The sequence below is a fragment of the Amblyraja radiata genome, chromosome 10 (assembly GCF_010909765.2).
Source record: "Amblyraja radiata isolate CabotCenter1 chromosome 10, sAmbRad1.1.pri, whole genome shotgun sequence".
Lineage (NCBI taxonomy): Eukaryota > Metazoa > Chordata > Chondrichthyes > Rajiformes > Rajidae > Amblyraja > Amblyraja radiata.
In genome coordinates, this window is record NC_045965.1 from 64885829 (window position 1) to 64910828 (window position 25000).

General features: G+C 51.7%; 1 protein-coding gene across 1 annotated transcript in view; it reads left to right on the forward strand.

The window, feature by feature from the left end:
- The window catches only part of adgrl2 (adhesion G protein-coupled receptor L2), a 172680-nt gene that overhangs the window by 77310 nt on the left and 70370 nt on the right, over positions 1–25000 (forward strand). Inside the window, exons 7-11 of the mRNA XM_033027844.1 lie at positions 3052–3351; positions 6884–6987; positions 12093–12278; positions 14051–14089; positions 23323–23506. Coding sequence (XP_032883735.1) covers positions 3052–3351; positions 6884–6987; positions 12093–12278; positions 14051–14089; positions 23323–23506 — 813 coding nt within the window. The remainder of the gene's footprint in view (positions 1–3051; positions 3352–6883; positions 6988–12092; positions 12279–14050; positions 14090–23322; positions 23507–25000) is intronic.

Below are 25000 nucleotides of genomic sequence, written 5' to 3' on the forward strand. Positions count from 1 at the left end.
GAATGGCCTAATTTCTGCTCCTATCACTTGTGATCTGGTGAAACTTGTACGTCTTTGGAGTGTGGGAGGAAACGGGAGCACTCGGAGAAAACCCACGCATGTCACGGGGAGAACGTACAAACTTTGTGCAGACAGCGCCCATAGTCAGGATCGAACCCGGGTATCTTTGATCGGACTTTGCTGGCTTTACCTTGCACTAAACGTTATTCCCTTATCATGTATCTGTACACTGTGGACGGCTCGATTGTAATCATGTATTGTCTTTCCGCTGACTGATTAGCGCGCAACAAAAGCTTTTCACTGTACCTCGGTACACGTGACAATAAACTAAAACTCACACTCAAACTGAATAAAGCCCGACCTATCCAGTCTCTCCTTCTAACTCAAGATAGCTCAGGACTAGTGTGAACGGGTGATCGATGGTTGGCATGGATTCGGTGGGCCGAAGGGCCTCTTTCCATGCTGTGAATTTAAACGTAAACAAAATTAGGATCTTTCACTTCAAGACCGTTCCGGAAAGCCAAGGCAGGCGCTGACTGTGGGAGGACACAGCTCCGTGAAAATATAACAGGGTAATTTTATGTCTCCGTGGGTGGCGCGTTGGCGCAGCAGTAGAGTTGCTGCCTCACAGCGCCAGAGACCCGGGTTTTATCCTGACTACGGGCGCTGTCTGTACGGAGTTTGCACGTTTGCACGTGACCTGCGTGGGTTTTCTCCGAGATCTCCGGTTTCCTCCCGCACTCCAAAGCTGCGCAGGTTTGCAGGTTAATTGGCTTGGCATGAATGTAAAATTGTCCCCTGGTGTGTGTAGGACAGTGTTAGTGTGCGGGGATCGCTGGTCGGCACGGACTCGGTGGGCCGAAGGGCATGTTTCCGCGCTGTATCTCCAAACTGAACTAAACTAAGTGGCTGTGGGTGGGGGGTTGCAATCATTCATTATTTCCTTGGTAGACAAAAATGCTGGAGAAACTCAGCGGGTGAGGCAGCATCTATGCAGCGAAGGAAATAGGCGACGTTTCAGGTCGAGACCCTTCTTCAGAACTGACGTCTGGTCCCGAAACGTCACCTATTCCTTCTCTCCACAGATGCTGCCTCACCCGCTGAGATTCTCCAGCATTTTTGTCAACCTTCGATTTTTGCAGCATCTGCAGTTCCTTCTTATTCATTATTTCCGTGTAAGCTGCTGCCTGAAGTTACTGAAACATGATGTAAATTGAAAGCTTCTTGAGTGCTGAATGCTTTCCCCGTTTGCTGCTACAAGATTTTATCCTACGCTTGTCGCTGGGCAGAGAGAATACCTAATGCCCATGTTGATCTATGTTCGACGAGATGAAATGTCTGTACTGACGAGCTGGTGCCTGATAGTCATGGGCATGGTGGTGCTGCGCTAGAGTTGCTCCCGGGCTCCAATAGACAATAGGTGCAGGAGTAGGCCATTCAGCCCTTCGAGCCAGCACCGCCATTCAATGTGATCATGGCTGATCATCCCCAATCAGTACCCCGTTCCTGCCTTCTCCCCATATCCCCTGACTCCGCTATCTTTAAGAGCCCTATCTAGCTCTCTCTTGAAAGCATCCAGAGAACCGGCCTCCACCGCCCTCTGACGCAGAGAATTCCACAGACTCACAACTCAAGTGTCTCCTCGTCTCCGTGCTAAATGGCTTACTCCTTATTATTAAACTTTGGACCCCGGTTCTGGACTCCCCCAACATCGGGAACATGTTTCCTGCCTCTAGCGTGTCCAAGCCCTTAATAATCTTAAGGGCTTGTCCCAGTTGGGCGTCGTTTGCGCATCGTTTACGCGACATCATTTACGTGTCACGACGCACGACGCACGCATTGTGACGCGCACGTGATGCGCGCAAGGTGCGTGGTGAGGCGTGGTGGCGTAGGCAGTGACGCGCAGTCGCACGCTACACCCCGGATTTTGGGACGCGCAAATTACGCCCAAGTGGAACAGCCCTTTATATGTTTCAATAAGATTCCCTCCCACCCTTCTAAACTCCAGGGTGTACAAGCCCAGCCGCTCCATTCTCTCAGCGTATGACAGTCCCGCCATCCCGACTGCAGGTGCTGTCTGTACGGAGTTTGTACGTTCTCCCCGTGACCTGCGTGGGTTTCCTCCGGGTTCTCCGGTTTCCTCCCACACTCCGAAGACGTACAGGTTAATTGACCGGTAAAAATTATAAATTGTCTCCAGTGTGTGTGTGGGTGTGTGGGTAAGTGCCAGTTTACGGGGATCGCTGGTCGGCACGGACACGCCGAAGGGCCTGTTTCCGCGCTGTATCTCTAATTTTTGTCCAGATTGCAGTAGGGGAGGGGGGCAGATCACCAGTTGCCAGAAATTCGCTGTTGGACCTATAGTCTTTATGTGCTGGGATGGATGGGTTGGGCCGAAGGGCCTGTTTCCAGCTTCGGCCCACCGGGTCCGCGCCGACCAGCGATCCCCGCACACTAACACTATCCTACACACACCAGTGACAATTTACATTTATACCAAGCCGATTAACCTACAAACCTGCACGTCTTTGGAGTGTGGGAGGGAACCGAAGATCTTGGAGAAATCCCACGCATGTCACGGGGAGAACGAACAAACTGCGTACTGATGGGTTAGGTTCAAACCCGGTCCCTGGCGCTGTGAGGCAGCACCGCACTGTGCCTCCATGCCGACCAACTAATAACTAATGTTAGCACAGTGCTGGCATGGATAGGTTGGGCCGAATGGCCTGTTTCCAGCCTGGATCACTAAAACTAATGTTGGCACGGTGCTGGCATGGATGGGTTGGGCCGAACGGCCTGTTTCTACGCCGGATCTCCGAATCGAAGAGTAATGTTGGGTTAGCATGGATGGGTTGGGCCGGACGGCCTGTTTCCAAGCCGGATCACCAAAACGAGAGAGTAATGTTGGGTTAGCATGGATGGGTTGGGCCAAATGGCGTGTTTCTACACCGGATCACCAAAACGAGAAAGTAATGTTGGGTTAGCATGGATGGGTTGGGCCAAATGGCCTGTTTCACTGCTATCTCACCTGTGCTTCTTCTTCCCTTTCAGTGCCCACCACGGTCGAGACCACGTCCCTGGGTGTGACCCTCGCCAGGACCACCGCGCCCACCACCACCACCACCCTCGGCGAGAGAGCGTTGGCGACCACCACCCTGGGGGCGGGGGCCAAGGAGGGCAGCCAGGGTCCCCGGCCGGGCCCCAGAGAAACCGCCACCAAGCCGCCCCCCGTCCCCAGCCTCCTCCCCCTCCCCGAGAGGTTCTGCGAGGCGACGGAAGCCCGGGGCATTGGCTGGCCTCGGAGCCAGAGGGGAACCATGGTGGAGCGGCCGTGTCCGAAGGGCACGCGAGGTAAGACCACCAGGGGGAGGTAGAGGGAGCGCCGTCCAGCATGGACACTGGCCCTACGGCCCATCTTGGTTGCACGTGGACTACTTGATGGAATAAGTCTAGTGTAGTTTAGTTTAGAGATACAGCACAGATACAGGCCCTTCGGCCCATCTTGGCCAGCATGGGCTAGTTGGTGGAATTAGTTTAGTGTAGTTTAGAGATACGGCTCATAAACAGGCCCTTCGGCCCATTTTGGCCAGCATTTGGTTAGTTGGTGGAATGGGTTTAGTTTAGCTTTGTGTAGAGATACAGCAGAGAAACAGGCCCTTCAGCCCATCCTGGTCGGCATGGGCTAGTTGGTGGAATGCGGTTAGTTCAGAGATACAGCACAAAAACAGGCCCTTCAGCCCATCCTGGTCGGCATAGGCTAGTTGGTGGAATGAGTTTAGTTTAGTATCATTGAATCTTTGAATTATTAGTTTCCTTAATATTGGACATGTCACGTGGAAACAGAGAAACATAGACAATAGGTGCAGGAGTAGGCCATTCGGCCCTTCGAACCAGCGCCGCCATTCAATGTGATCATGGCTGATCATCCCCAATCAGTACCCCGTTCCTGCCTTCTCCCCCATATCCCTAGATTCTAAATCTAATTCTCTCTTGAAAACATCCAGTGAATTGGCCTCCGCTGCCCTCTGTGGCAGAGAATTCCACAGATTCACAACTCTCTGGGTGAGAAGGTTTTTCTTCATCTCAGTCCTAAATGTCCTAAACCCCTTATTCTTAAACTGTGTGACCCCTGGTTCCGGACTCACCCAACATCGGGAACATTTAGCCTGTCCAATCCCTTGAGAATTTTATGTGTTTCTATAAGATCCTCACAGTGCCAAGAACTTTAGACTTTAGAGATAAAGTGCGGAAACAGTCTCTTCGGCCCACTGAGTCTGCACCGACCAATGGTCAACCCGCTCACACTAACACCATCCTACACACTGACTACGGGTGCTGTCTGTACGGAGTTTGCACGTTCTCCCCATGACTGGCGTGGGTTTTCTCCGGGTGCACCGGTTTCCCACCACACTCCAAAGACGTGCAGGTTTGTAGGCTCCAGTAAAAAACTGTAAATTGTCCTTAATGTGTGTAGGATAGCGCTAGTGATCGCTGGTCGGCGCAGACACAGTGGGCCGAAGGGCATGTTTCCACGCTATATCTCTAAAGTCTGGCCCCTAACCAGCCTGAAGAACGGTCTCGGCCCGAAATGTCGCCCATTCCTTCTCCCCAGAGATGCTGCCTGTCCCGCTGAGTTAAGCCCCTGTCCCACTTAGGAAACCTGAACGGAAACCTCTGGAGACTTTGCGCCCCACCCAAGGTTTCCGTGCGGTTCCCGGAGGTTTTTGTCAGTCTCCCTACCTGCTTCCACTACCTGCAACCTCCGGCAACCACCTGCAACCTCCGGGAACCGCACGGAAACCTTGGGTGGGGCGCAAAGTCTCCAGAGGTTTCCGTTCAGGTTTCCTAAGTGGGACAGGGGCATTACTCCAGCTTTTTGTGTCTATGTGTAGGAAAGAACTGCGGAAGCTGGGTTTTTAAACCGAAAATGGACACAAGAAGCTGGAATCACTCAGCGGGACAGGCAGAACCTCTCTGGAGAGAAGGAATCAATCAATCAATCAGTTTTATTCGTCACTTGCACATAAAGTGCAAGTGAAATTAATTTGCCAGCAGCAGTACAATGAAAGGGGTGACGTTCTGGGACGAGACCCTTCGTCAACAATTCTCGGCACTTGTCACATTGCGAAGGGTTTCAAAGCAAAGTTAAAACCTGAAGAAGGGTCCAGGCCCGAAGCGTCGCCCGTTCCTTCTCTCCAGAGACGCTGTTACTCCAGTATTTTGTGTCTATCTTGCAAGTATCAATCTTGGACACAGCTTTGTGAAGAGCCTGGAGCGTGGTTGACTTTAGCGCCAGTGTTGATTTGAAGCGTTCCCCTAATAATCAGCTAAATTGGTGTCCCAGTTCCCCAAAGTAAGTAAGTAAGTAAATTTGATTATATAGCACGTCGCGTTGAGACCAAAGTGCTTTACATAGAAAAAATAATTAAGTTTCCGTAATCCATAGAAAAAACCCAAAAAAACATGACACAACACATTATAGAATTCAACATGAATGTCCCCCCCACAACAGAATCAATATTTTCCACTGTGGGGAAAGGCATCAAAACATTTAATCCTCTTTCTCTGTGAACACCCGAGGTTGGGGCCTATTTGTGGCCTCCGCAGCCAGTCCGATCATTATACACTGTGTTGTCAAGCCAAGATCGGGAGGATCTGGAGAATTCACCAGGCTGCCAAGCTATACCCCCTGATCCCTTTAGCCACAAGGGCCACATCTAACTCCCTCTTAAATATAGCCAATGAACTGTGGCCTCAACTACCTTCTGTGCCAGTGAATTCCACAGATTCACCACTCTCTGTGTGAAAAATGATTTTTCTCATCTCGGCCCTAAAAGATTTCCCCCTGATCCTTAAACTGTGTGACCCCTTGTTCTGGACTTCCCCAACATCGGGAACAATCTTCCTGCATCTAGCCTGTCCAACCCCTTAAGAATTTTGCAAGTTTCTATAAGATCCCCCCTCAATCTTCTAAATTCTAGCGAGTACAAGCCGAGTCTATCCAGTCTTTCTTCATATGAAACGTCACCCATTCCTTCCCTCCAGAGATGCCGCCCGTCCCGCTGAGTTACTCCAGCAGTTTGAGTCCCCCTTCGATCTAAACCCAGCATTTCCAGTTCTTTCCTACGCAAAGACACAAAAAAGCGGGAGTCACCCAGCGGGGACAGGCAGCATCCCTGGGGAGAAGGAACGGGCGGTGTTTTCGGGCCGAGACGACCGTTTCTGTGCTGAGGTCCCCGCACCAACTTTAACCGTGGGTTGATCCAGCATTAGATATTACTGGCCAGCATCATCTGCAGATGGAGAGAAGCTAGGTACGGGATACTGAGTTGGATGATCAGCCATGATCATATTGAATGGCGGTGCAGGCTCGAAGGGCCGAATGGCCTACTCCTGCACCTGTTTTCTATGTTTCTCTATGTTTCTATATTGCTCCAGACTGGAGTCAAGGGACAGGTTGACACATCTAGCCAACAATGATTTTGTCGACATTGTCCCTTCCACGTCTCTGTCTCCCTCCCCCCTTTACTCTCAGTCTGAAGAAGGGTCTCGACCCGAAACGTGACCCATTCATTTTCGCCAGAGATGCTGCCTGACCCGCTGAGTTACTCCAGCACTTTGTATCCGTCTTTGGTATTAACCAGCACCTGCAGTTCCTTCATACATGACAGAAAGCATGCTGTGTAGGAAGGAACTGCAGATGCTGGTTTAAACCGAAGATAGACACAAACTGCTGGAGTGACTCAGCGGGACGGGCAACATCTCTGGAGGGAAGGAATGGGCGCCGTTTTGGGTGGAGAACCCTTCTCTGCTTCTTCTCTTGTTCTCCGCGGCACACGGAGGGAGGCCAGTCTGAGGCTGATCTCAGTCCATCTTTTTGCAGGCACGGTGACCTTCCTGTGCGTGGGATCGACGGGCATCTGGAACGCAAGGGGCCCGGACCTGAGCAACTGCACCTCGCACTGGGTGAATCAAGTGGCGCAGAAGGTTGGTTTGCGCGCGTCTATTTTGTCAACCCGCGCAGATCGCGACAAGCCTTTAAGAATAAGGGGTAAGGCCATTTAGAATGGAGACGAGGAAACATTTTTTCACACAGAGAGTTGTGAGTCTGTGGAATTCTCTGCCTCAGAGGCCGGTTCTCTGGATACTTTCAAGAGAGAGGGCTCTTAAAGATAGCGGAGTCAGGGGATATGGGGAGAAGGCAGGAACGGGGTACTGATTGTGGATGATCAGCCGTGATCACATTGAATGGCGGTGCTGTCTCGAAGGGCCGAATGGCCTACTCCTGCACCTATTGTCTATTGATTTCACCACTCAGCGGCAGATTTAGGGGTGGCACAGAGACTAGAGTTTCGAAGGATGAGCGGGTACCTCATTGAAACTCACCGAATAGTGAAAGGCCTGGATAGAGTGGATACGGAGAGGATGTTTCCACTAGTGGGAGAGTCTAGGACCAGAGGGCTTACGTACCCTCAGAATTAAAGGACGTTCTTTTAGGAAGGAGATGAGGAGGAATTTCTTCAGTCAGAGGGTGGTGAATCTGTGGAATTCAAGGCCAAGTCAATGGCAGAGATAGATAGATTCTTGATTAGTGCGGGGGTTATGGGGAGAAGGCAGGAGAGTGGGGTTTGGAGGGAGAGATAGATCTCCCATGATTGAATGACAGAGTAGACTCGATGGGCCGAATGGCCTCATTCTGCTCCTATCACTTACGGGCTTATTAAACCGTTGGCGACCAATTCACAGTCAGAGAAGAAATGGAGATAATTAGTTGTCTTTTGTATCTTGTAACTGGGAATTCAAGGAGTACTTATCAGGTGGACTCCAATATGCATTTGGCAAGTGGGCAAGACGGTTGCTTTCAAAGAAGATTGCAAATAGCGATTAATCCCTTTTATCGGTTTCTGAGTCACTTAATCTCAAAGTAATATTTTCTATGTGCGAATATAATTGAGAGATTGGACAAATATTTTATAGTCGAGTGGAGACGAGGAAATCAGCTGTGGTGATTTTCTCCTTCCTGGAGTGGTTGAAGACACGAGAAAAGAATCACGTGTAGGGAGGAACTGCAGATGCTGGTTAACATCGTCGATAGACACAAGATGCTGGAGTAACCGGAGTTTAAGAAAGAACTCCAGGATCTGAGGAAGGACATTATTGCCATAGAGGGAGTGCAGAGAAGGTTCACCAGACTGATTCCTGGGATGTCAGGACTGTCTTATGAAGAAAGACTGGATAGACTTGGTTTATACTCTCTAGAATTTAGGAGATTGAGAGGGGATCTTATAGAAACTTATAAAATTCTTAAGGGGTTGGACAGGCTAGATGCAGGAAGATTGCTCCCGATGTTGGGGAAGTCCAGGACAAGGGGTCACAGCTTAAGGATAAGGGGGAAATCCTTTAAAACCGAGATGAGAAGAACCTTTTTCACACAGAGAGTGGTGAATCTCTGGAACTCTCTGCCACAGAGGGTAGTCGAGGCCCGTTCATTGGCTATATTTAAGAGGGAGTTAGATGTGGCCCTTGTGGCTAAAGGGATCAGGGGGTATGGAGAGAAGGCAGGTACGGGATACTGAGTTGGATGATCAGCCATGATCATATTGAATGGCGGTGCAGGCTCGAAGGGCCGAATGGCCTACTCCTGCACCTAATTTCTATGTTTCTATGTAACTGCAGATGCTGGAAAAATCGAAGGTAGACTGAAAATGCTGGAGAAACTCAGCGGGTGAGGCAGCATCTATGGAGCGAAGGAATAGGTGACGTTTCGGATCGAGACCCTTAAGGGTGAGGCAGCATCTATGGAGCGAAGGAATAGGTAACGTTTCGGGTCGAGACCCTTCCGGGTCTCGACCCGGAAACGTCACCTATTCCTTCGCTCCATAGATGCTGCCTCACCCAGCTGAGTTTCTCCAGCATTTTTGTCTACGTAGGATAGTGTGCGGAGACCGCTGGTCGGCGTGGACTCAGTTGGGCCGAAGGGCCTGTTTCCGTGCTGTATCTCTAAACTAAACGAAAGAAAGCTTTCAATGGTGCATCCGTGGGCTTTGGAAGATGTTCAGTCCGACTGTGAACTTGTTATTCATCCATGTCTCGGGTCGAGACCCTTCTTCAGACTGATGAGGGGATGGGGGGGGGGTTGTGGGGCTGGAAGAAGAAAGGAAGAGTAGGCTGTGGGAGAGCTGGGAAGGGGAGGGAGAAAGCAGGGGACTACCTGAAATTGGAGAAGTCAATGTTCATTCCCCTGGGGTGTAAACTAACCAAGCAAAACATGAGGTGCTGCTCCTCCAATTTGCGGTGGGACTCATGTTTATATGGGTCATAAGTTTAGTCACTCTGGCAAAGGATAAATTAAGTCGTTCTGCAGGCGTAGGGTCGACCATAATCTTCCATCTGCCCTTCTCTCTCAATGCCCAACAGCATGAGGGAAAAGACATTTCAGTCCAAAGGAAGGGTCTCAACCTGAAACGTCACCCATTCCCTCCAGAGTTCTCTCCAGAGATGCTGCCTGAGGCGCTGGAATAATGTGAGCAATTTGGGCACACCATATCTGAGGAAGGATGTCGCTGGGTCTGGAGAGGGTCCAGAGGAGGTTTACAAGAATGATCCCAGGAATGACTGATCACACCTTATAATCAGAATGATTGCGATCGAGCCAATTACAGTGTACAGATACGTCTTACAGATAATAGGTGCAGGAGGAGGCCATTCGGCCCCTTCGAGCCAGCACCGCCATTCAATGTGAATCATGGCTGATCATCCCCAATCAGTACCCCGTTCCTGCCTTCTCCTCATATCCCCCGACTCTGCGATCTTTAAGAGTCCTATCGTCTTCAAGTTGAGTCCACACACAAGATTCGAAGTTGTTCGGCCGGAGTTGGATCCGTTTCTCAGCATCTGCACACAATGGTGTCTGTCTTGTCGCTTCTTGTGCTTCTTGTGCGTGGTGGTGGAAAGAATGGCCTCCACGTGAACACTCTCTCCTTGACCCCACAGATACATGATAAGTTTAGTGCAAGTTTAGTTCTTTCTTTTCTAGGGTCTGTTTCTTAACTTTCTTCTCTAACTCTCTCTCTCTCTAATGGGCTTTCTTTTCCCAACACTTTCCTGCACTTTCACGACTCTTTCTCACTTTCCTTACTTCTTTTGTTTCTATCTTTCTTAAAGCTCAAAAAATGAAGGGGTACAACAAATGTAATAAGATATATGTGGTGTGTATTACTGTAACTTATTGTACTTCTAATAAAATTAAAATTAAATAAAAAAAAATAAAAAAATAAAAAAATAGACAGCAATGTCCAATCAAGGATAGTCCAAGGGTCAACAAAAAGGTACATTTTAGTTCCAGACTGGTCTCTTTAGTTTGGTTCAGTTTAACTGGGGGAGTGGGCAGATGCATGGCAGATGATGTTTAATGCGGATATATGTGAGGTTATTCACTGGTAGCAAAAACAGGAAGGCAGATTACAATCAATCAATCAATCAATCAATCAATCAATCAATCAATCAATCAATCAATCAATCAATCAATCAATCAATCAATCAATCAATCAATCAATCAATCAATCAATCAATCAATCAATCAATCAATCAATCAATCAATCAATCAATCTTTATTGTCATCTTGCAAAGCAACAGCTGTACTGTGCAAAATGAGAATATGTTTCCCAGGGAATACCGGAGCATCGCACATAAATAAAAACTATCCAGTCCCTGATAAAAACAGTATGAATGGTAAAAAAGTGCAGGTAAAAAACGACAACATGAAAAAACAGTCATAAATTGTCCAGTGTCAAAGTTTGTTATTAAAGTGTCAGTGCAAAAAAAAGCAGCAGAATCAGGTGGAGTGGCTGTTTAGCAGCCTCACAGCCTGTGGAAGGAAACTGTTTAGCAGTCTGGTTGTCCGGGCTTTGATGGCAGGAGATCCAGGTGTGTGTGTGGAGGGGGTGCAGTGTGTCCTTTGCTATGCTCAGTGCTTTTTTCAGGCAGCGGCTCTGGAACAGTTCTTGTACAAATGGCATCAAGTTGGGAAAAGGGGAAGTACAACGGGATCTGGGGGTCCTTGTACATCAGTCTATGAAAGTAAGCATGCAGGTACAGCAGGCAGTGAAGAAAGCGAATGGCATGTTGGCCTTTATAACACGAGGAATCGAATATGGGAGCAAAGAGGTCCTTCTGCAGTTGTACCGGGCCCTAGTGAGACCACACCTGAAGTATTGTGTACAGTTTTGGTCCCCTAATTTGAGGAAGGACATTCTCGCTACTGAGGGAGTGCAGCGTAGGTTTACAAGGTTAATTCCCGGGATGGCGGGACTGTTATATGCTGAGAGAATGGAGCGGCTGGGCTTGTACACTCTGGCGTTTAGAAGGATGAGAGGTGATCTTATTGAAACATATAAGATTATTAAGGGTCTGGACACGCTAGAGGCAGGAAACATGTTCCCGATGTTGGGGGAGTCCAGAACCAGGGGCCACACAGTTTAAGAATAAGGGGTAAAGCCATTTATAACGGAGACGAGCTAACAGTTTTTCCTCCAGAGAGTGGTGAGTCTGTGGAATTCTCTGCCTCAGAGGGCGGTGGAGGCCGGTTCTCTGGACACTTTCAAGAGAGAGCTAGATAGGGCTCTTGAAGATAGCGGAGTCAGGGGATATGGGGAGAAGGCAGGAACGGGGTACCGATTGGGGATGATCAGCCATGATCACATTGAATGGCGGTGCTGGCTCGAAGGGCCAAAAGGCCACAGAAGGCTGTAGAGGCCAAGTCAGTGGATATTTTTAAGGCCGAGATTGATAGATTCTTGATTAGTGCGGGTGTCGGAGGTTATGGGGAGAAGGCAGGAGGAGAATGGGGTTAGGAGGGAGAGATAGATCAGCCACGATTGAATGGCGGAGTAGACTCGATGGGCCGAATGGCCTAATTCTACTATCACTGGTACACAAAATTGCTGGGGAAACTCAGCGGGTGCAGCAGCATCTATGGAGCGAAGGAAATAGGCGACGTTTCGGGCCGAAACCCTTCTTCATATTCTACTATCACTGATGGTTTTGTCAGCTGAGGCCCACTGAGTGAGAGAGAGAGTGGTTTGTGTTCACAGATCCGGAGTGGGGAGAACGCCGCCAACTTGGCTAACGAGCTGGCCAAGCACACCAAAGGCCCCATCTACGCGGGGGACGTGAGCTCGTCCGTGCGACTGATGGAGCAGCTTGTCGACATACTGGACGCCCAGCTTCAAGAGCTGCGACCGAGCGAGAAAGATTCCGTGGGCCGCAGTTTCAACAAGGTAAACGCTACCGGGGTCAAGTGGGGGTGGGGGGGGGGGCGATCTGATCGCAGCGCTGGAGAATCCAGAGGCTGCAGACTGAAGCCGGAATCCTGAGCCACAGGCGAAGAGCTGGAAGAACCCAGCTGGTCGGGCAGCATCTGTGGAAGGGAAAGGACAGATGGCACCGGCCCTCCACCCGCTGGAGTTTCGAAGGATGAGTGTGTGGGGGGGGGGGGGCCTCAATGAGACTTACCGAACAGTGAAAGGCCTGGATAGAGTGGATGTGGAGAGGATGTTTCCACTAGTGGGAGAGTCCAGGACCAGAGGTCACAGCCTCAGAATTAATGGACGTTCCTTTAAGAAGGAGGTGAGGAGGAATTTCTTCAGTCAGAGGGTGGTGAATCTGTGGAATTCTTTGCCACAGAAGGCTGTGGAGGCCAAGTCAGTGGATATTTTTAAGGCAGAGATAGACAGATTCTTGATTAGTGCGGGTGTCAGGGGTTATGGGGAGAGGGCAGGAGAATGGGGTTGAGAGGGAGAGATAAATCAGCCCTGATTGAATGGCGGAGTAGACTTGATGGGCCGAATGGCCTAATCCTGCTCCTATCACTTGTGACTTTATGACGTTTTTCAGGGTGGCATGGTGGTGCAGCGGTAGAGTTGCTGCCTCACAGTACCAGAGACCCCGGTTCGATTCTGACCTTGGGTGGTGTGAGTGTGCGTGTGTGTGTGATTGAGAGTGTGTGCGAGTGTGTGTGTGTACATGTGTGCGAGTGTGAGTGAGAGTTAGATAGAGCTCTAGGGGCTAGTGGAATCAAGGGATATGGGGAGAAGGCAGGCACGGGTTATTGATTGGGGGCGATCAGCCATGATCGCAATGAATGGCGGTGCTGGCTCGAAGGGCCGAATGGCCTCCTCCTGCACCTATTTTCTATGTCTATGTTCTATGAGCGTGCGCGTGCGTGCGGCGTGCATGCTTGCGGCGTGTGTGTTTGTGTGTGCGTGCGGTGTGTGTCTGCGTGCGTGTGTGCGAGTGTCAGTGTGTGTGTGTGTGTGCGTGCGGTGTGTGTCTGCGTGCGTGTGTGCGAGTGTGAGTGTGTGCGTTTGTCAGTGTGTGGAGTTTGCACATTCTCCCAGGACTCCCAGTTTTCTCCGGGTGCTCCGGCTTCCTCCCACGTCCCAGAGACGTGCGGGTTGATTGGCTTCCGTAACTGGCCCCATCCTGTAACTGGATGGGAAAGCGCGAGCGGGTGACCGGTGGATGGCCCGGACCCGCTGGGCCAAAGGGCCTGTTCCCATCCTGCATCTTTCAATCTATCTGAAGATTGTTCCCAACCCCAAAACATCGCCTGTCCATTCCCCTCCGTAGATGCTGCCTGATCTGCTGAGTTTCCCCAGCATCTTGCACTGTGTTCGGGGAGCCACGCTGATGGCTTCTAGTTCCATTCACCTGGGGAGGTTTGCCACCAGACCTCTCGCCCCACGTGAAAAGTTGGAGGCAAATCCAACTCTCATCTCCCTCCTTACTAACTACCTGTGTTCTCTTTTGTTTTTCTCTCCCCACCCTCTCTCTCTCTCTCTCTCTCTCCCCCTCTCCCTCCCCCTCTTCCTCTCTTTCTTCCCCATCCCCCCCTCTCTCCCTCTCCCTCTCTCTTTCTCTCACCCCCTCTCTCTCCCTCATTCTCCCTCACTCCTCCAAACCCCTTCCTTTCTCTCTCACTCTCTTCCCCATCCTCTCTCTCTCCCTCTCCCTCTCTCTCTCTCCTCTCTCTCTCTATCTATATGAAAAGCTCCAGAAAAGAGACAAGACGTGCAGAGTGTACATTAAGGTAGCGCTTTCTCGATGTGACGCTTTTGTTGCCGTTGGTATCCCCGCCCGCATCCAGTCTGTCACCTCTTGCTTTGTAAACGTGTTGCAAGGTGCTCCCCTCCATCCCTGTCTCTCCCTGTCTCCCTCACATCCTTCCTCTCTCCCCCCTCTCTCTCTCCCTCCCTCTTACCCTCCCTTTCCCTCTCTACCTCCCTCCCTCCCTTTCTCTCTCCCTCTCCCTCTCTCCCTCCCCACCTCCACCACCCTCCCCTGCTTGCTCCAGTACCCCTGCTTGCTCCATTGATGCTTGCTCCGGTACCCCTGCTTGCCACACTACCCCTACTTGCCCCAGTACCCTGCTTGCTCCAGTACCCTACTTGCTCCAGTACCCCTGCTTGCTCCGGTACCCCTGCTTGCCCCACTACCCTGCTTGCCCCAGTACCCTACTTTCTCCAGTGCCCCCACTTGCTCCAGTGCCCCCACTTGCTCCAGTGCCCCCACTTGCTCCAGTACCCCAGTTTGCCCCACTACCCTGATTGCCCCACTACCCCTGCTTGCTCCAGTACCCCCACTTGCCCCACTGCCCCTGCTTGCCCCACTACCCCTGCTTGCTCCAGTACCCCCACTTGCCCCACTACCCCTGCTTGCCCCACTGCCCCTGCTTGCCCCAGTACCCCCACTTGCCCCACTACCCCTGCTTGCTCCAGTACCCCCATTTGCCCCACTGCCCCTGCTTGCCCCACGGCCCCTGCTTGCCCCACTGCCCCTGCTTGCCCCACTACCCCTGCTTGCTCCAGTACCCCTGCTTGCCCCACTACCCCTGCTTGCTCCAGTACCCCCACTTGCCCCACTACCCCTGCTTGCCCCAGTACCCCTGCTTGCCCCACTACCCCTGCTTGCTCCAGTACCCCCACTTGCCCCACTGCCCCTGCTTGCCCCACTACCCCTGCTTGCCCCACTGCCCCTGCTTGCCCCACTACCCCTGCTTGCCCCACTACCCCTGCTTGCCCCACTACCCCCGCTTGCCCCACTACCCCTGCTTGCCCCACTACCCCTGCTTGCCCCACTACCCCTGCTTGCCCCAGTACCCTGCTTGCCCCAGTACCCTGCTTGCCCCAGTACCCTGCTTGCCCCAGTACCCTGCTTGCCCCAGTACCCTGCTTGCCCCACTACCCCTGCTTGCCCCTTACCCCTGCTTGCCCCACTTGCCCCACTACCCCTGCTTGCCCCACTTGCCCCACTACCCCAGCTTGCCCCACTACCCCTGCTTGCCCCACTACCCCTGCTTGCCCCACTACCCCTGCTTGTTCCAGTACCCCCACTTGCTCCAGTACCCCCACTTGCCCCACTACCCCCCACTTGCTCCAGTACCCCCACTTGCCCCACTACCCCCACTTGCCCCACTACCCCTGCTTGCCCCACTACCCCTGCTTGCCCCACTACCCCCACTTGCCCCACTACCCCCACTTGCTCCAGTACCCCCACTTGCCCCACTACCCCTGCTTGCCCCACTACCCCCACTTGCCCCACTACCCCCACTTGCCCCACTACCCCTGCTTGCCCCACTACCCCTGCTTGCCCCAGTACCCCCTCTTGCCCCACTACCCCTGCTTGCCCCACTACCCCTGCTTGCCCCACTACCCCAGCTTGCCCCACTACCCCTGCTTGCCCCACTACCCCTGCTTGCCCCACTACCCCCACTTGCCCCACTACCCCTGCTTGCCCCACTTCCCTGCTTGCCCCACTTCCCTGCTTGCCCCACTACCCAGCTTGCTCCAGTACCCTGCTTGCCCCAGTACCCCTGCTTGCCCCACTACCCCTGCTTGCCCCACTACCCCTGCTTGCCCCACTACCCCTGCTTGCCCCACTACCCCCACTTGCCCCACTACCCCTGCTTGCCCCACTTCCCTGCTTGCCCCACTTCCCTGCTTGCCCCACTACCCAGCTTGCTCCAGTACCCTGCTTGCCCCAGTACCCCTGCTTGCCCCACTACCCCTGCTTGCCCCACTACCCCTGCTTGCCCCACTACCCCTGCTTGCCCCACTACCCCTGCTTGCTCCAGTACCCTACTTGCTCCAGTACCCTGCTTGCTCCACTACCCCTGCTTGCCCCACTACCCCTGCTTGCCCCACTACCCCTGCTTGCTCCAGTACCCTACTTGCTCCAGTACCCTGCTTGCTCCACTACCCCAGCTTGCCCCACTACCCCTGCTTGCCCCACTACCCCTGCTTGCCCCACTACCCCTGCTTGCCCCACTACCCCTGCTTGCCCCACTACCCCTGCTTGCTCCAGTACCCTGCTTGCCCCAGTACCCTGCTTGCCCCACTACCCCTGCTTGCCCCACTACCCCTGCTTGCCCCACTTCCCTGCTTGCCCCACTTCCCTGCTTGCCCCACTACCCAGCTTGCTCCAGTACCCTGCTTGCTCCACTACCCCTGCTTGCCCCACTACCCCTGCTTGCCCCACTACCCCTGCTTGCCCCACTACCCCTGCTTGCCCCACTACCCCTGCTTGCCCCACTACCCCTGCTTGCTCCAGTACCCTGCTTGCTCCAGTACCCTGCTTGCTCCAGTACCCTGCTTGCCCCACTACCCCCGCTTGCCCCACTACCCCTGCTTGCCCCACTACCCCTGCTTGCTCCAGTACCCTACTTGCTCCAGTACCCTGCTTGCCCCAGTACCCCCACTTGCTCCACTACCCCTGCTTGCCCCACTACCCCTGCTTGCCATGTGATTATCATCCCCCCATTCCCACACATGTGCCAAACCTTCCAACATCTGTCAGACGTTTGATTTCTGTTTTTGCTGGCTATTTATTCAGTTTATGGCCATGAGGTGCGGTGAAAAGCCTCTTTGTTGCGTGCTACCCAGCCATAAGGCTGTACGTGGTACACTCGAGCCGTCTACAGTGTACGGATACAGGATAAAGGGAATAGAAACATAGAAACATAGAAAACAGGTGCAGGAGGAGCCAGCACCGCCATTCATTGTGATCATGGCTGATCGTCCCCAATCAATAACCCGTGCCTGCCTTCTCCCCATATCCCTTGACTCTACCAGCCCCAAGAGCTCTATCTAACTCTCTCTTAAATCCATTCAGTGGCCTCCACTGCCCTCTGTGGCAGGGAATTCCGCAAATTCACAACTCTCTGGTTGTAAAGGTTTTATTCTCACCTCAGTCTTAAATGGCCTCCCCTTTATTCTAAGACTGTGGCCCCTGGTTCTGGACTCGCCCAACATTGGGAACATTTTTCCTGCTTTTAGTGCAAGGTAAAGTCCGATTGAAGATAGTCCGAGGGTCACCAATGAGGCAGATAGTAGGTCAGGACCGCTTTCTGGTTGTGGTAGGATGGTTCAGTTGCCTGATAACAGCTGGGAGGAAACTGTCCCTGAATCTGGAGGTGTGCGTTTGTTTTCACACTTCTGTGCCTCTTGCCCGATGGGAGAAGAGGGAGTGGCCGGGGTGAGACTGGTCCTTGATTGTGCTGCTGGCCTAGCCGAGGCAGCGTGAAGATAGTCTGTGTATCTCCAATGAGGTGGATGGGAGGTCAGGACCACACTCTGTTCTATTGGGCTATTCCATGCCATCCTCAGTAATGTTTTTCTTTAAACAATAGTCATCTTAACTATAAACAACTTAAGAAAAGCAAGAATTTCATTGTCCTATACAGGGACACATGACAATAAACTCACTTGAACTTGAACTTGAACTTCAGCAGAAGCCAGGAATTAAAACTGATTGGCTTACTGCCTCATCACACTGCTGCTCTGGGTTCGATCCTGACCTCGGGTGCTGTCATAAGGTCATAAGTTCATGAGTGAAAGGAGCAGAATTAGGCCATTCGGCCCATCAAATCTACTCCGCCATTCAATCGTGGCTGATCTATCTCTCCCTCTCAACCCCATTCTCCTGCCTTCTCCCCATAACCCCTGACACCCGTACTAATCAAGAATCTGTCTATCTCTGCCTTATGAAATATCCACTGACCTGGCCTCCACAGCCTCATGTAGTTGTGTGATGTTTGCACATTCCCCCTCTGACCCGCGTGGGTTTTCTCCGGGTGCTCAGGATTCCACCCACATCTCGAAGACGTGTAGATTTGTAGGTTACTTGGCCGTCTGTAAATGCCATTTACCACATTGGTGACCCTCGGACTATCTTTGATCGGACGTTACAGCAGGCAGCGAAGAAAGCGAATGGCATGTTGGGCCTTCATAACAAGAGGAGTTGAGTATAGGAACAAAGAGGTCCTTCTGCAGTTGTACCGGGCCATAGTGAGACCACACCTGGAGTATTGTGGCTATTTGTTCAGTTTTAGTCCCCTAATTTGAGGAAGGACATTCTCGCTATTGAGGGAGCCCAGCGTAGGTTTACAAGGTTAATTCCCGGGATGGCGGGACTGTCATATGATGAAAGAATGGAACGACTGGGCTTGTATTCACTGGAATTTCGAAGGATGAGAGGGAATCTTATAGAAACATATAACATTATTAAGGGTTTGGACACATTAGAGGCAGGAAACATGTTCCCGATGTTGGGGGGGGGTCCAAAACTAGGGGCCACAGTTTAAGAATAAGGGGTAGGCCATTTAGAACTGAGAAGAGGAATATTTTTTTCACCCAGAGAGTTGTGAATTTGTGGAATCCTCTGCCTCAGAGGGCAGTGGAGGCCGATTCACCAGGTGCATGCGAAAGAGAGTTAAAGCCCTGCCCCACGGTACGAGTTCATTCCAAGAGCTCTCCCCAGTTTGCCCTGATTCAAACTCGGAGATTTACGGTAATGGCCGCTCGTCGGTACTCGGGGCTCTCGTGGACATTTATCAACATGTTGAAAATCTTCACGAGTCTTCCTGTGCTTACCTGTCGTTAGCGAGTATCCCCGAGTACCTGCCGTTAGCGCTAAGAGACATCCCCGAGCTCCGACGTACCCGCTACGTTCATTCTCCCTGCTTACTTACCATGAGTTTGATTTTTTTTTAAACTCGGGAGAGCTCTTGGAATGAACTCGTACCGTGGGACAGGGGTTTCAGATAGAGCTCTTAGGGCAAGCAGAATCAAGGGATATGGGGAGAAGGCAGGAACGGGGCACTGATTGTGGATGATCAGCCATGATCACAGTGAATGGCGGTGCTGGCTCGAAGGGCCGAATGGCCTACTCCTGCACCTATTGTCTATTGTATCTACGCATTTACCGGCTTCATCTTGCACTGCACATCATGTATCTGTACACTGTGGACGGGTCGATTGTAATCATGTATTGTCGTTCCGCTGACTGGTTAGCACGCAACAAAAAGCTTTTCACTGTACCATGAACTAAGCTGAACTGAACTGAACTGAAGAGGTGAACTAAGCTGAACTGAACAAAGAGGTCCTTCTGCAGTTGTACCGGGCCCCAGTGAGACCACACCTGGAGTATTGTGTGCAGTTTTGGTCCCCTAATTTCTTTCATTTCACTGCACATCTCGCATGTGTATGTGACAAATAAACTTGACTTGACTTGACTTGAGATCGCCCAACTGCCAGAGACGTCGGTGAGGCTGAGTATCTCAAAATGGATTAAACAAATTAATCTCATCGCTGACACGTAGCCTGGGTGATTTTTGCAAGCACTCCGTCTAAAACTCATCCTGTTTCTCTTTGCCGAATTACTCGAAGCATTGACGTTAGCATCGATCTGTTGAGGACCCAACGCAGAGATGAGAGAGGCATTAGTGTCTGGTTAACCATGTGACTCTCAACGATACCACGATCTCTTCAGCACTCCTTTGACACTGGAGAACAGAATTGATTCACTGATTAGTTTAGTCTAGTTTAGTTTAGAGATACATAGAAACATAGAAATTAGGTGCAGGAGTAGGCCATTCGGCCCTTCGAGCCTGCAGCGCGGAAACAAGCATTCGGCCCACCGGTTCCGCGCCGACCAGCGATCCCCGCACACTAACTCTACCCTACACACACTAGGGACAATTGACAATTTTTCCAAGCCAATTAACCTGCAAACCTGAACCTCTCATTGGAGTGTGGGAGGAAACCCGAAGTTCTCGGAGGAAATGGTCAAACATCATTGTTTTCTGTCAGGTTTAGAATGGCTTCCAGTTGCTTCATTCCCCCAGGGTTTAGTTTAGTTGAGAGATGCCGAGTCCGCACTGGCCATCCATCACCCAAAACTGAACTCAAGCTTGGATTGGGTCTAGGATATTAAGAAAGGGGCAGAGAATAAAATTCACACCCACTGTGAGAAAGAAGCTCGTATACACCATTGTGAATCTGACAGAAAATAAGGTCCTTTACTCAGTAAATCAGTTTTGGGTCGGGGTAGAGTTGCTGCCTCACAGCGCCAGAGACCCGGGTTCCATCCCGGCTACGGGCGCTGTCTGTGCGGAGTTTGTACGTTCTCCCCGTGACCTGCGTGGGTTTTCTCCGCGATCTCCGGACTCCTCCCACGCTCCAAAGACGTGCGGGTTTGTAGGTTAATTGGCTTGGTGTAAATGTAAAAGTGTGCGTAGGATAGTGTTAGGGTGCGGGGATCGCTGGTGGGCGCGGACACACGGTGGGCCGAAGGGCCTGTTTCCGCGCTGTATCTCTAAACTAAACGAAAGTAGGCTTTCAATGGTGATTCTGTGTTCAGTCCGACTGTGGACTTGTTATTCATCCACCACCAAACTTATCTCTAAACTAAATCTGTATCTCGAAACTAAATTTATAAGCTAGGAGGTGAGCGGAGCGTGTAGGATTATGACCTGTTTTGCACGTCAGACAGGCAGAGCAGATCAGCGGAAAGATGCTTCTTCACACATGAGGGGCGGAGATGTGGGAAGACAGATGTGGGGACAGAGAGGAGGGCGGGGGGAGGGGGAGAGACAGAGGCAGGGTTTTAAGGATGGCGTGCCAGGAAGATTGGAATGATATCGGGGAATACAGTGTGACGGGACACAGCAAGGAAGCGAGATAAGCAGAGACGGACAGCTGGCGATGAGAGATTACAGGGCAGATTGATGGAGATGTCAGCTCGTGAGAAAAATAGATCACACACAGTCGCAGGGACCAGTACTCTTGCCCACACATCCTCAGTTGAGGCGTGAAGATCAGACAACGATTTATTTACAGGTGCATATATGGTGGTAAATAGACACAAAATGCTGGAGTGACTCAGCGGGACAGGCGGCATCTCTGGAGAGAAGGAATGGGCCACGTTTTCGGGTCGAGTCCCTTCTTCAGACCGATGTCAGGGCAGTGGGCTGGACAGAGATAGAATGTAGTCGGAGACAGTAAAGGGGCCTGTCCCACTTGGCGGTTTTCTCGGCGAATGCCGGCATCATTGACTGACGTATCGTGTCACCGAAAAAGTCGCGGCGTAACGACGTAACGATGTGTTTCCTCGGGTGTCGCGACATCTTTTTTGTCGCTTCGGGATTTTGAAACGGTCAAAATATTTTCGGCGACCCTGATACGTCAGTCAATGACCAGGCAGCTGCCGAAAAAATCGCCAAGCGCGACAGGCCCCGTAAGACTGGTGGGAGAACTGGGAAGGGGGGAAGGGGATGGAGAGAGAGGGAAAGCAAGGGCTATCTTGAAGTTAGAGAAGTCAATGTTCATCCCGCTGCCCAAGCGAAATATGAGGTGCTGTTCCTCCAATTTGCGCTGGGCCTCACTCTGACAGTGGAGGAGGCCCAGGACACAGAAAGGTCACAGATTGGGAATGGGAGGGGGAGTTAAATGGTGGAGCAACCGGGAGATCAGGAGATCAATAGAATTCCCCCATTAAACTTCTCTCAAAGAACGGATCGAAATCCTCATTTGAACCCTGGCCCTCTCTTGCTGTGCAGTGGATACGGCAATTAGTGTCAGGCAAGCCCCATCCTACACCAGTACTCCTCTTCCTCTGATACTAATCTTGCACTAAGCGTTATTCCCTTGATCCACTGTCTGTACACTGTGGACGGCTCGACCGTAATCATGTATAGTCTTTCCGCTGACTGGTTAGCACGCAACAAAAAAGCTTATCACTGACAACAATGGGATCTCAACACTTCAACTCCCCCTCCCATTCCCACACTGACCTTTCTGTCCTGGGCCTCCTCCACTGTCAGAGTGAGGCCCAGCGCAAATTGGAGGAACAGCACCTCATATTTCGCTTGGGCATCTTACAACCCCAGTGGTATGAACGTTGACTTCTCCAACTTCAAGTAACCCTTGCTTTCCCTCTCTCTCCATCCCCTCCCCCACACACTCACCTAACGACGCCCGTACTAAACAAGAATCTATCCATCTCTGCAATTCGGCCCATCAGGTCTACTCCGCCATTCAATCACGGCTGATCTATCTCTCCCTCCAAACCCCATTCTCCTGTCTTCTCCCCATAACCCCTGACACCCGTACTAATCAAGAATCTATCTATCTCTGCCTTAAATATATCCATTGACTTGGCCTCCACAGCCGTCTGTGGCAAAGAATTCCACAGATTCACCACCCTCTGGCTAAAGAAATTCCTCCTCATCTCCTTCCTAAAGGAACGTCCTTTAATTCTGAGGCTGTGCCCTCTGGTCCTGGACTCTCCCACCAGTGGAAACATCCTCTCCACATCCACTCTATCCAGGCCTTTCACTATTCGGTGAGTTTCAATGAGGCCCCCCTCATCCTTCTAAGCTCCAGTGAGTACAGGCCCAGTGCCGTCAAACGCTCATCGTATGTTAACCCACTCATTCCTGGGATCATCCTCGTAAACCTACTCTGGACCCTCTCCAGAGCCAGCACACCCTTCCTCAGATACGGAGCCATCTCTTTATGGCTTTGTGAAGGAAATTAAGAATGAGGGGACGGGCATTTAGGGCTGAGACGAGGAAAAACTTTTCCACCCAGAGAGTTGTGAATCTGTGGAATTCTCTGCCACAGAAGGCAGTGGAGGCCGATTCACTGGATGTTTTCAAGAGAGAGTTAGATTTAGCTCTTCGGGCTAAAGTAATCGAGGGATATGGGGGAGAAAGCAGGAACGGGGCACTAATTGGCCACGATCATATTGAATGGCGGTGCTGGCTCGAAGGGCCGAATGGCCTGCTTTCTATGTTTCTGAAATGGTGGTGAGTTGCAGGTCTGTCGTGATGCTGGTGACACGTGAAGAGGACTGAATGTCAAATGGTGTGTGCCCCTGCGCCAAGTCTTATGATCATTGAGCAGGGAGGTTGTGAGTCCTGTGTAACATCTCTCCCCCCCTCTCTCCCCGTCTCTCCCCCCCCCCCCCCCCCCCCACCATCAGGCCATTGTGGACACGGTGGACAACCTGCTGAGACCGGAGGCGCTGCAGTCGTGGCGGGACATGAACACGACGGAGCAAGCCCACGCCGCCACGCTGCTGCTCGACACGCTGGAGGAAGGTGCCTTCGTCCTGGCTGACAACCTCATCGAGCCCACCACAGTCACCGTGCCCACCGAGAACATAGGTGAGCCCTTCCCCCACTGCCCGCCCCGCGCCCCCCCCACCCGAGATCCACTGCATCGCCCGAGATCCACCGCACCGCCCGAGATCCCTCCCACCGCCCAATCCCCCGCCCGAGGTCCACTGCACCATGGCACCAGCACATGACAGTGACCCTTCCCCAACCACTCACACCACTGCCCGGCACGGGAACAGGCCCTTCGGTTGATTGACTTCGGTAAAGATTGCAAATTGTCCCTGGTGTGTGTCGGTTAGTGTTGATGTGCGGGGATCGCTGGTCGGCGCGGGAACAGTGGGCCAAAGGGGCCTGTTCACGCTCTGTATCTCTAAACTAAACAAAAATCAATTTCCCTCCTGGGATAAGTAATGTTCTGTCGTATCGTAATCTGTTTAGTTCTAGTTTAGATATACAGCGCGGCAACAGGCCCTTCCTTTGGCCCACCGAGTCCGTGCCGACCAGCGACTCTCAGGACCAAGTTCCAGAAAGAAGAGGAGTTGAGTATAGGAGCAGAGAGGTCCTTCTGCAGTTGTACAGGGCCCTAGTGAGACCACACCTGCAGTACTGTGTGCAGTTTTGGTCCCCTAATTTGAGGAAGGACATTCTTGCTATTGAGGGAGTGCAGCGTAGGTTTACAAGGTTAATTCCCGGGATGGCGGGACTGTCATATGCTGAGAGAATGGAGCGGCTGGGCTTGTACACTCTGGAGTTTAGGATGAGAGGGGATCTCATTGAAACGTATAAGATTATTAATGTTCTGGACAGGCTAGAGGCAGGAAACATGTTCCCGATGTTGGGGGAGTCCAGAGCCAGGGGCCACAGTTTAAGAATAAGGGGTGAGCCATTTAGAACGGAGACGAGGAAACACTTTTTCACACTGAGAGTGGTGAGTCTGTGGAATTCTCTGCCTCAGAGGGCTGTGGAGGCCGGTTCTCTGGATGCTTTCAAGAGAGAGCTAGATAGGGCTCTTAAAGATAGCGGAGTCAGGGGATATGGAGAGAAGGCAGGAACGGGGTACTGATTGGGGATGATCAGCCATGATCACATTGAATGGCGGTGCTGGCTCGTAGGGCCGAATGGCCTACTCCTGGACCTGTTGTCTGTTGTCTATTGCCTATAAGGCTACTGGAAGCCACTCTACCCACCGTGGCGCTCTGAGAAACACTGAAGCAACAGGGACAGGGGTAGGGGGGGGAGTGGGCCAGCCATTTTGATGGCCACGTTGAGATAGATTAATCTTGAAAGGGATAATGGGCGGAGGAAATCCAACCTGGAAAAGTTGACAGGAAGATCTGGCCCGCCAGCTATTTCTGGGGAAGTAGTAAATGCATTTTAAAATAATTTAGTTATAACTCTCTGAGGAGAGGGAAACAATATGAGAATTTTCCCAGTCTGAGTGTCAATGACAAATGACACCAAGAGGAAATCTGTCTCCATTGTGTTACACGGATCGCATTCAAACTGCAAAAAGTATATTTAATGAAAGGCATTGTTCTTTTT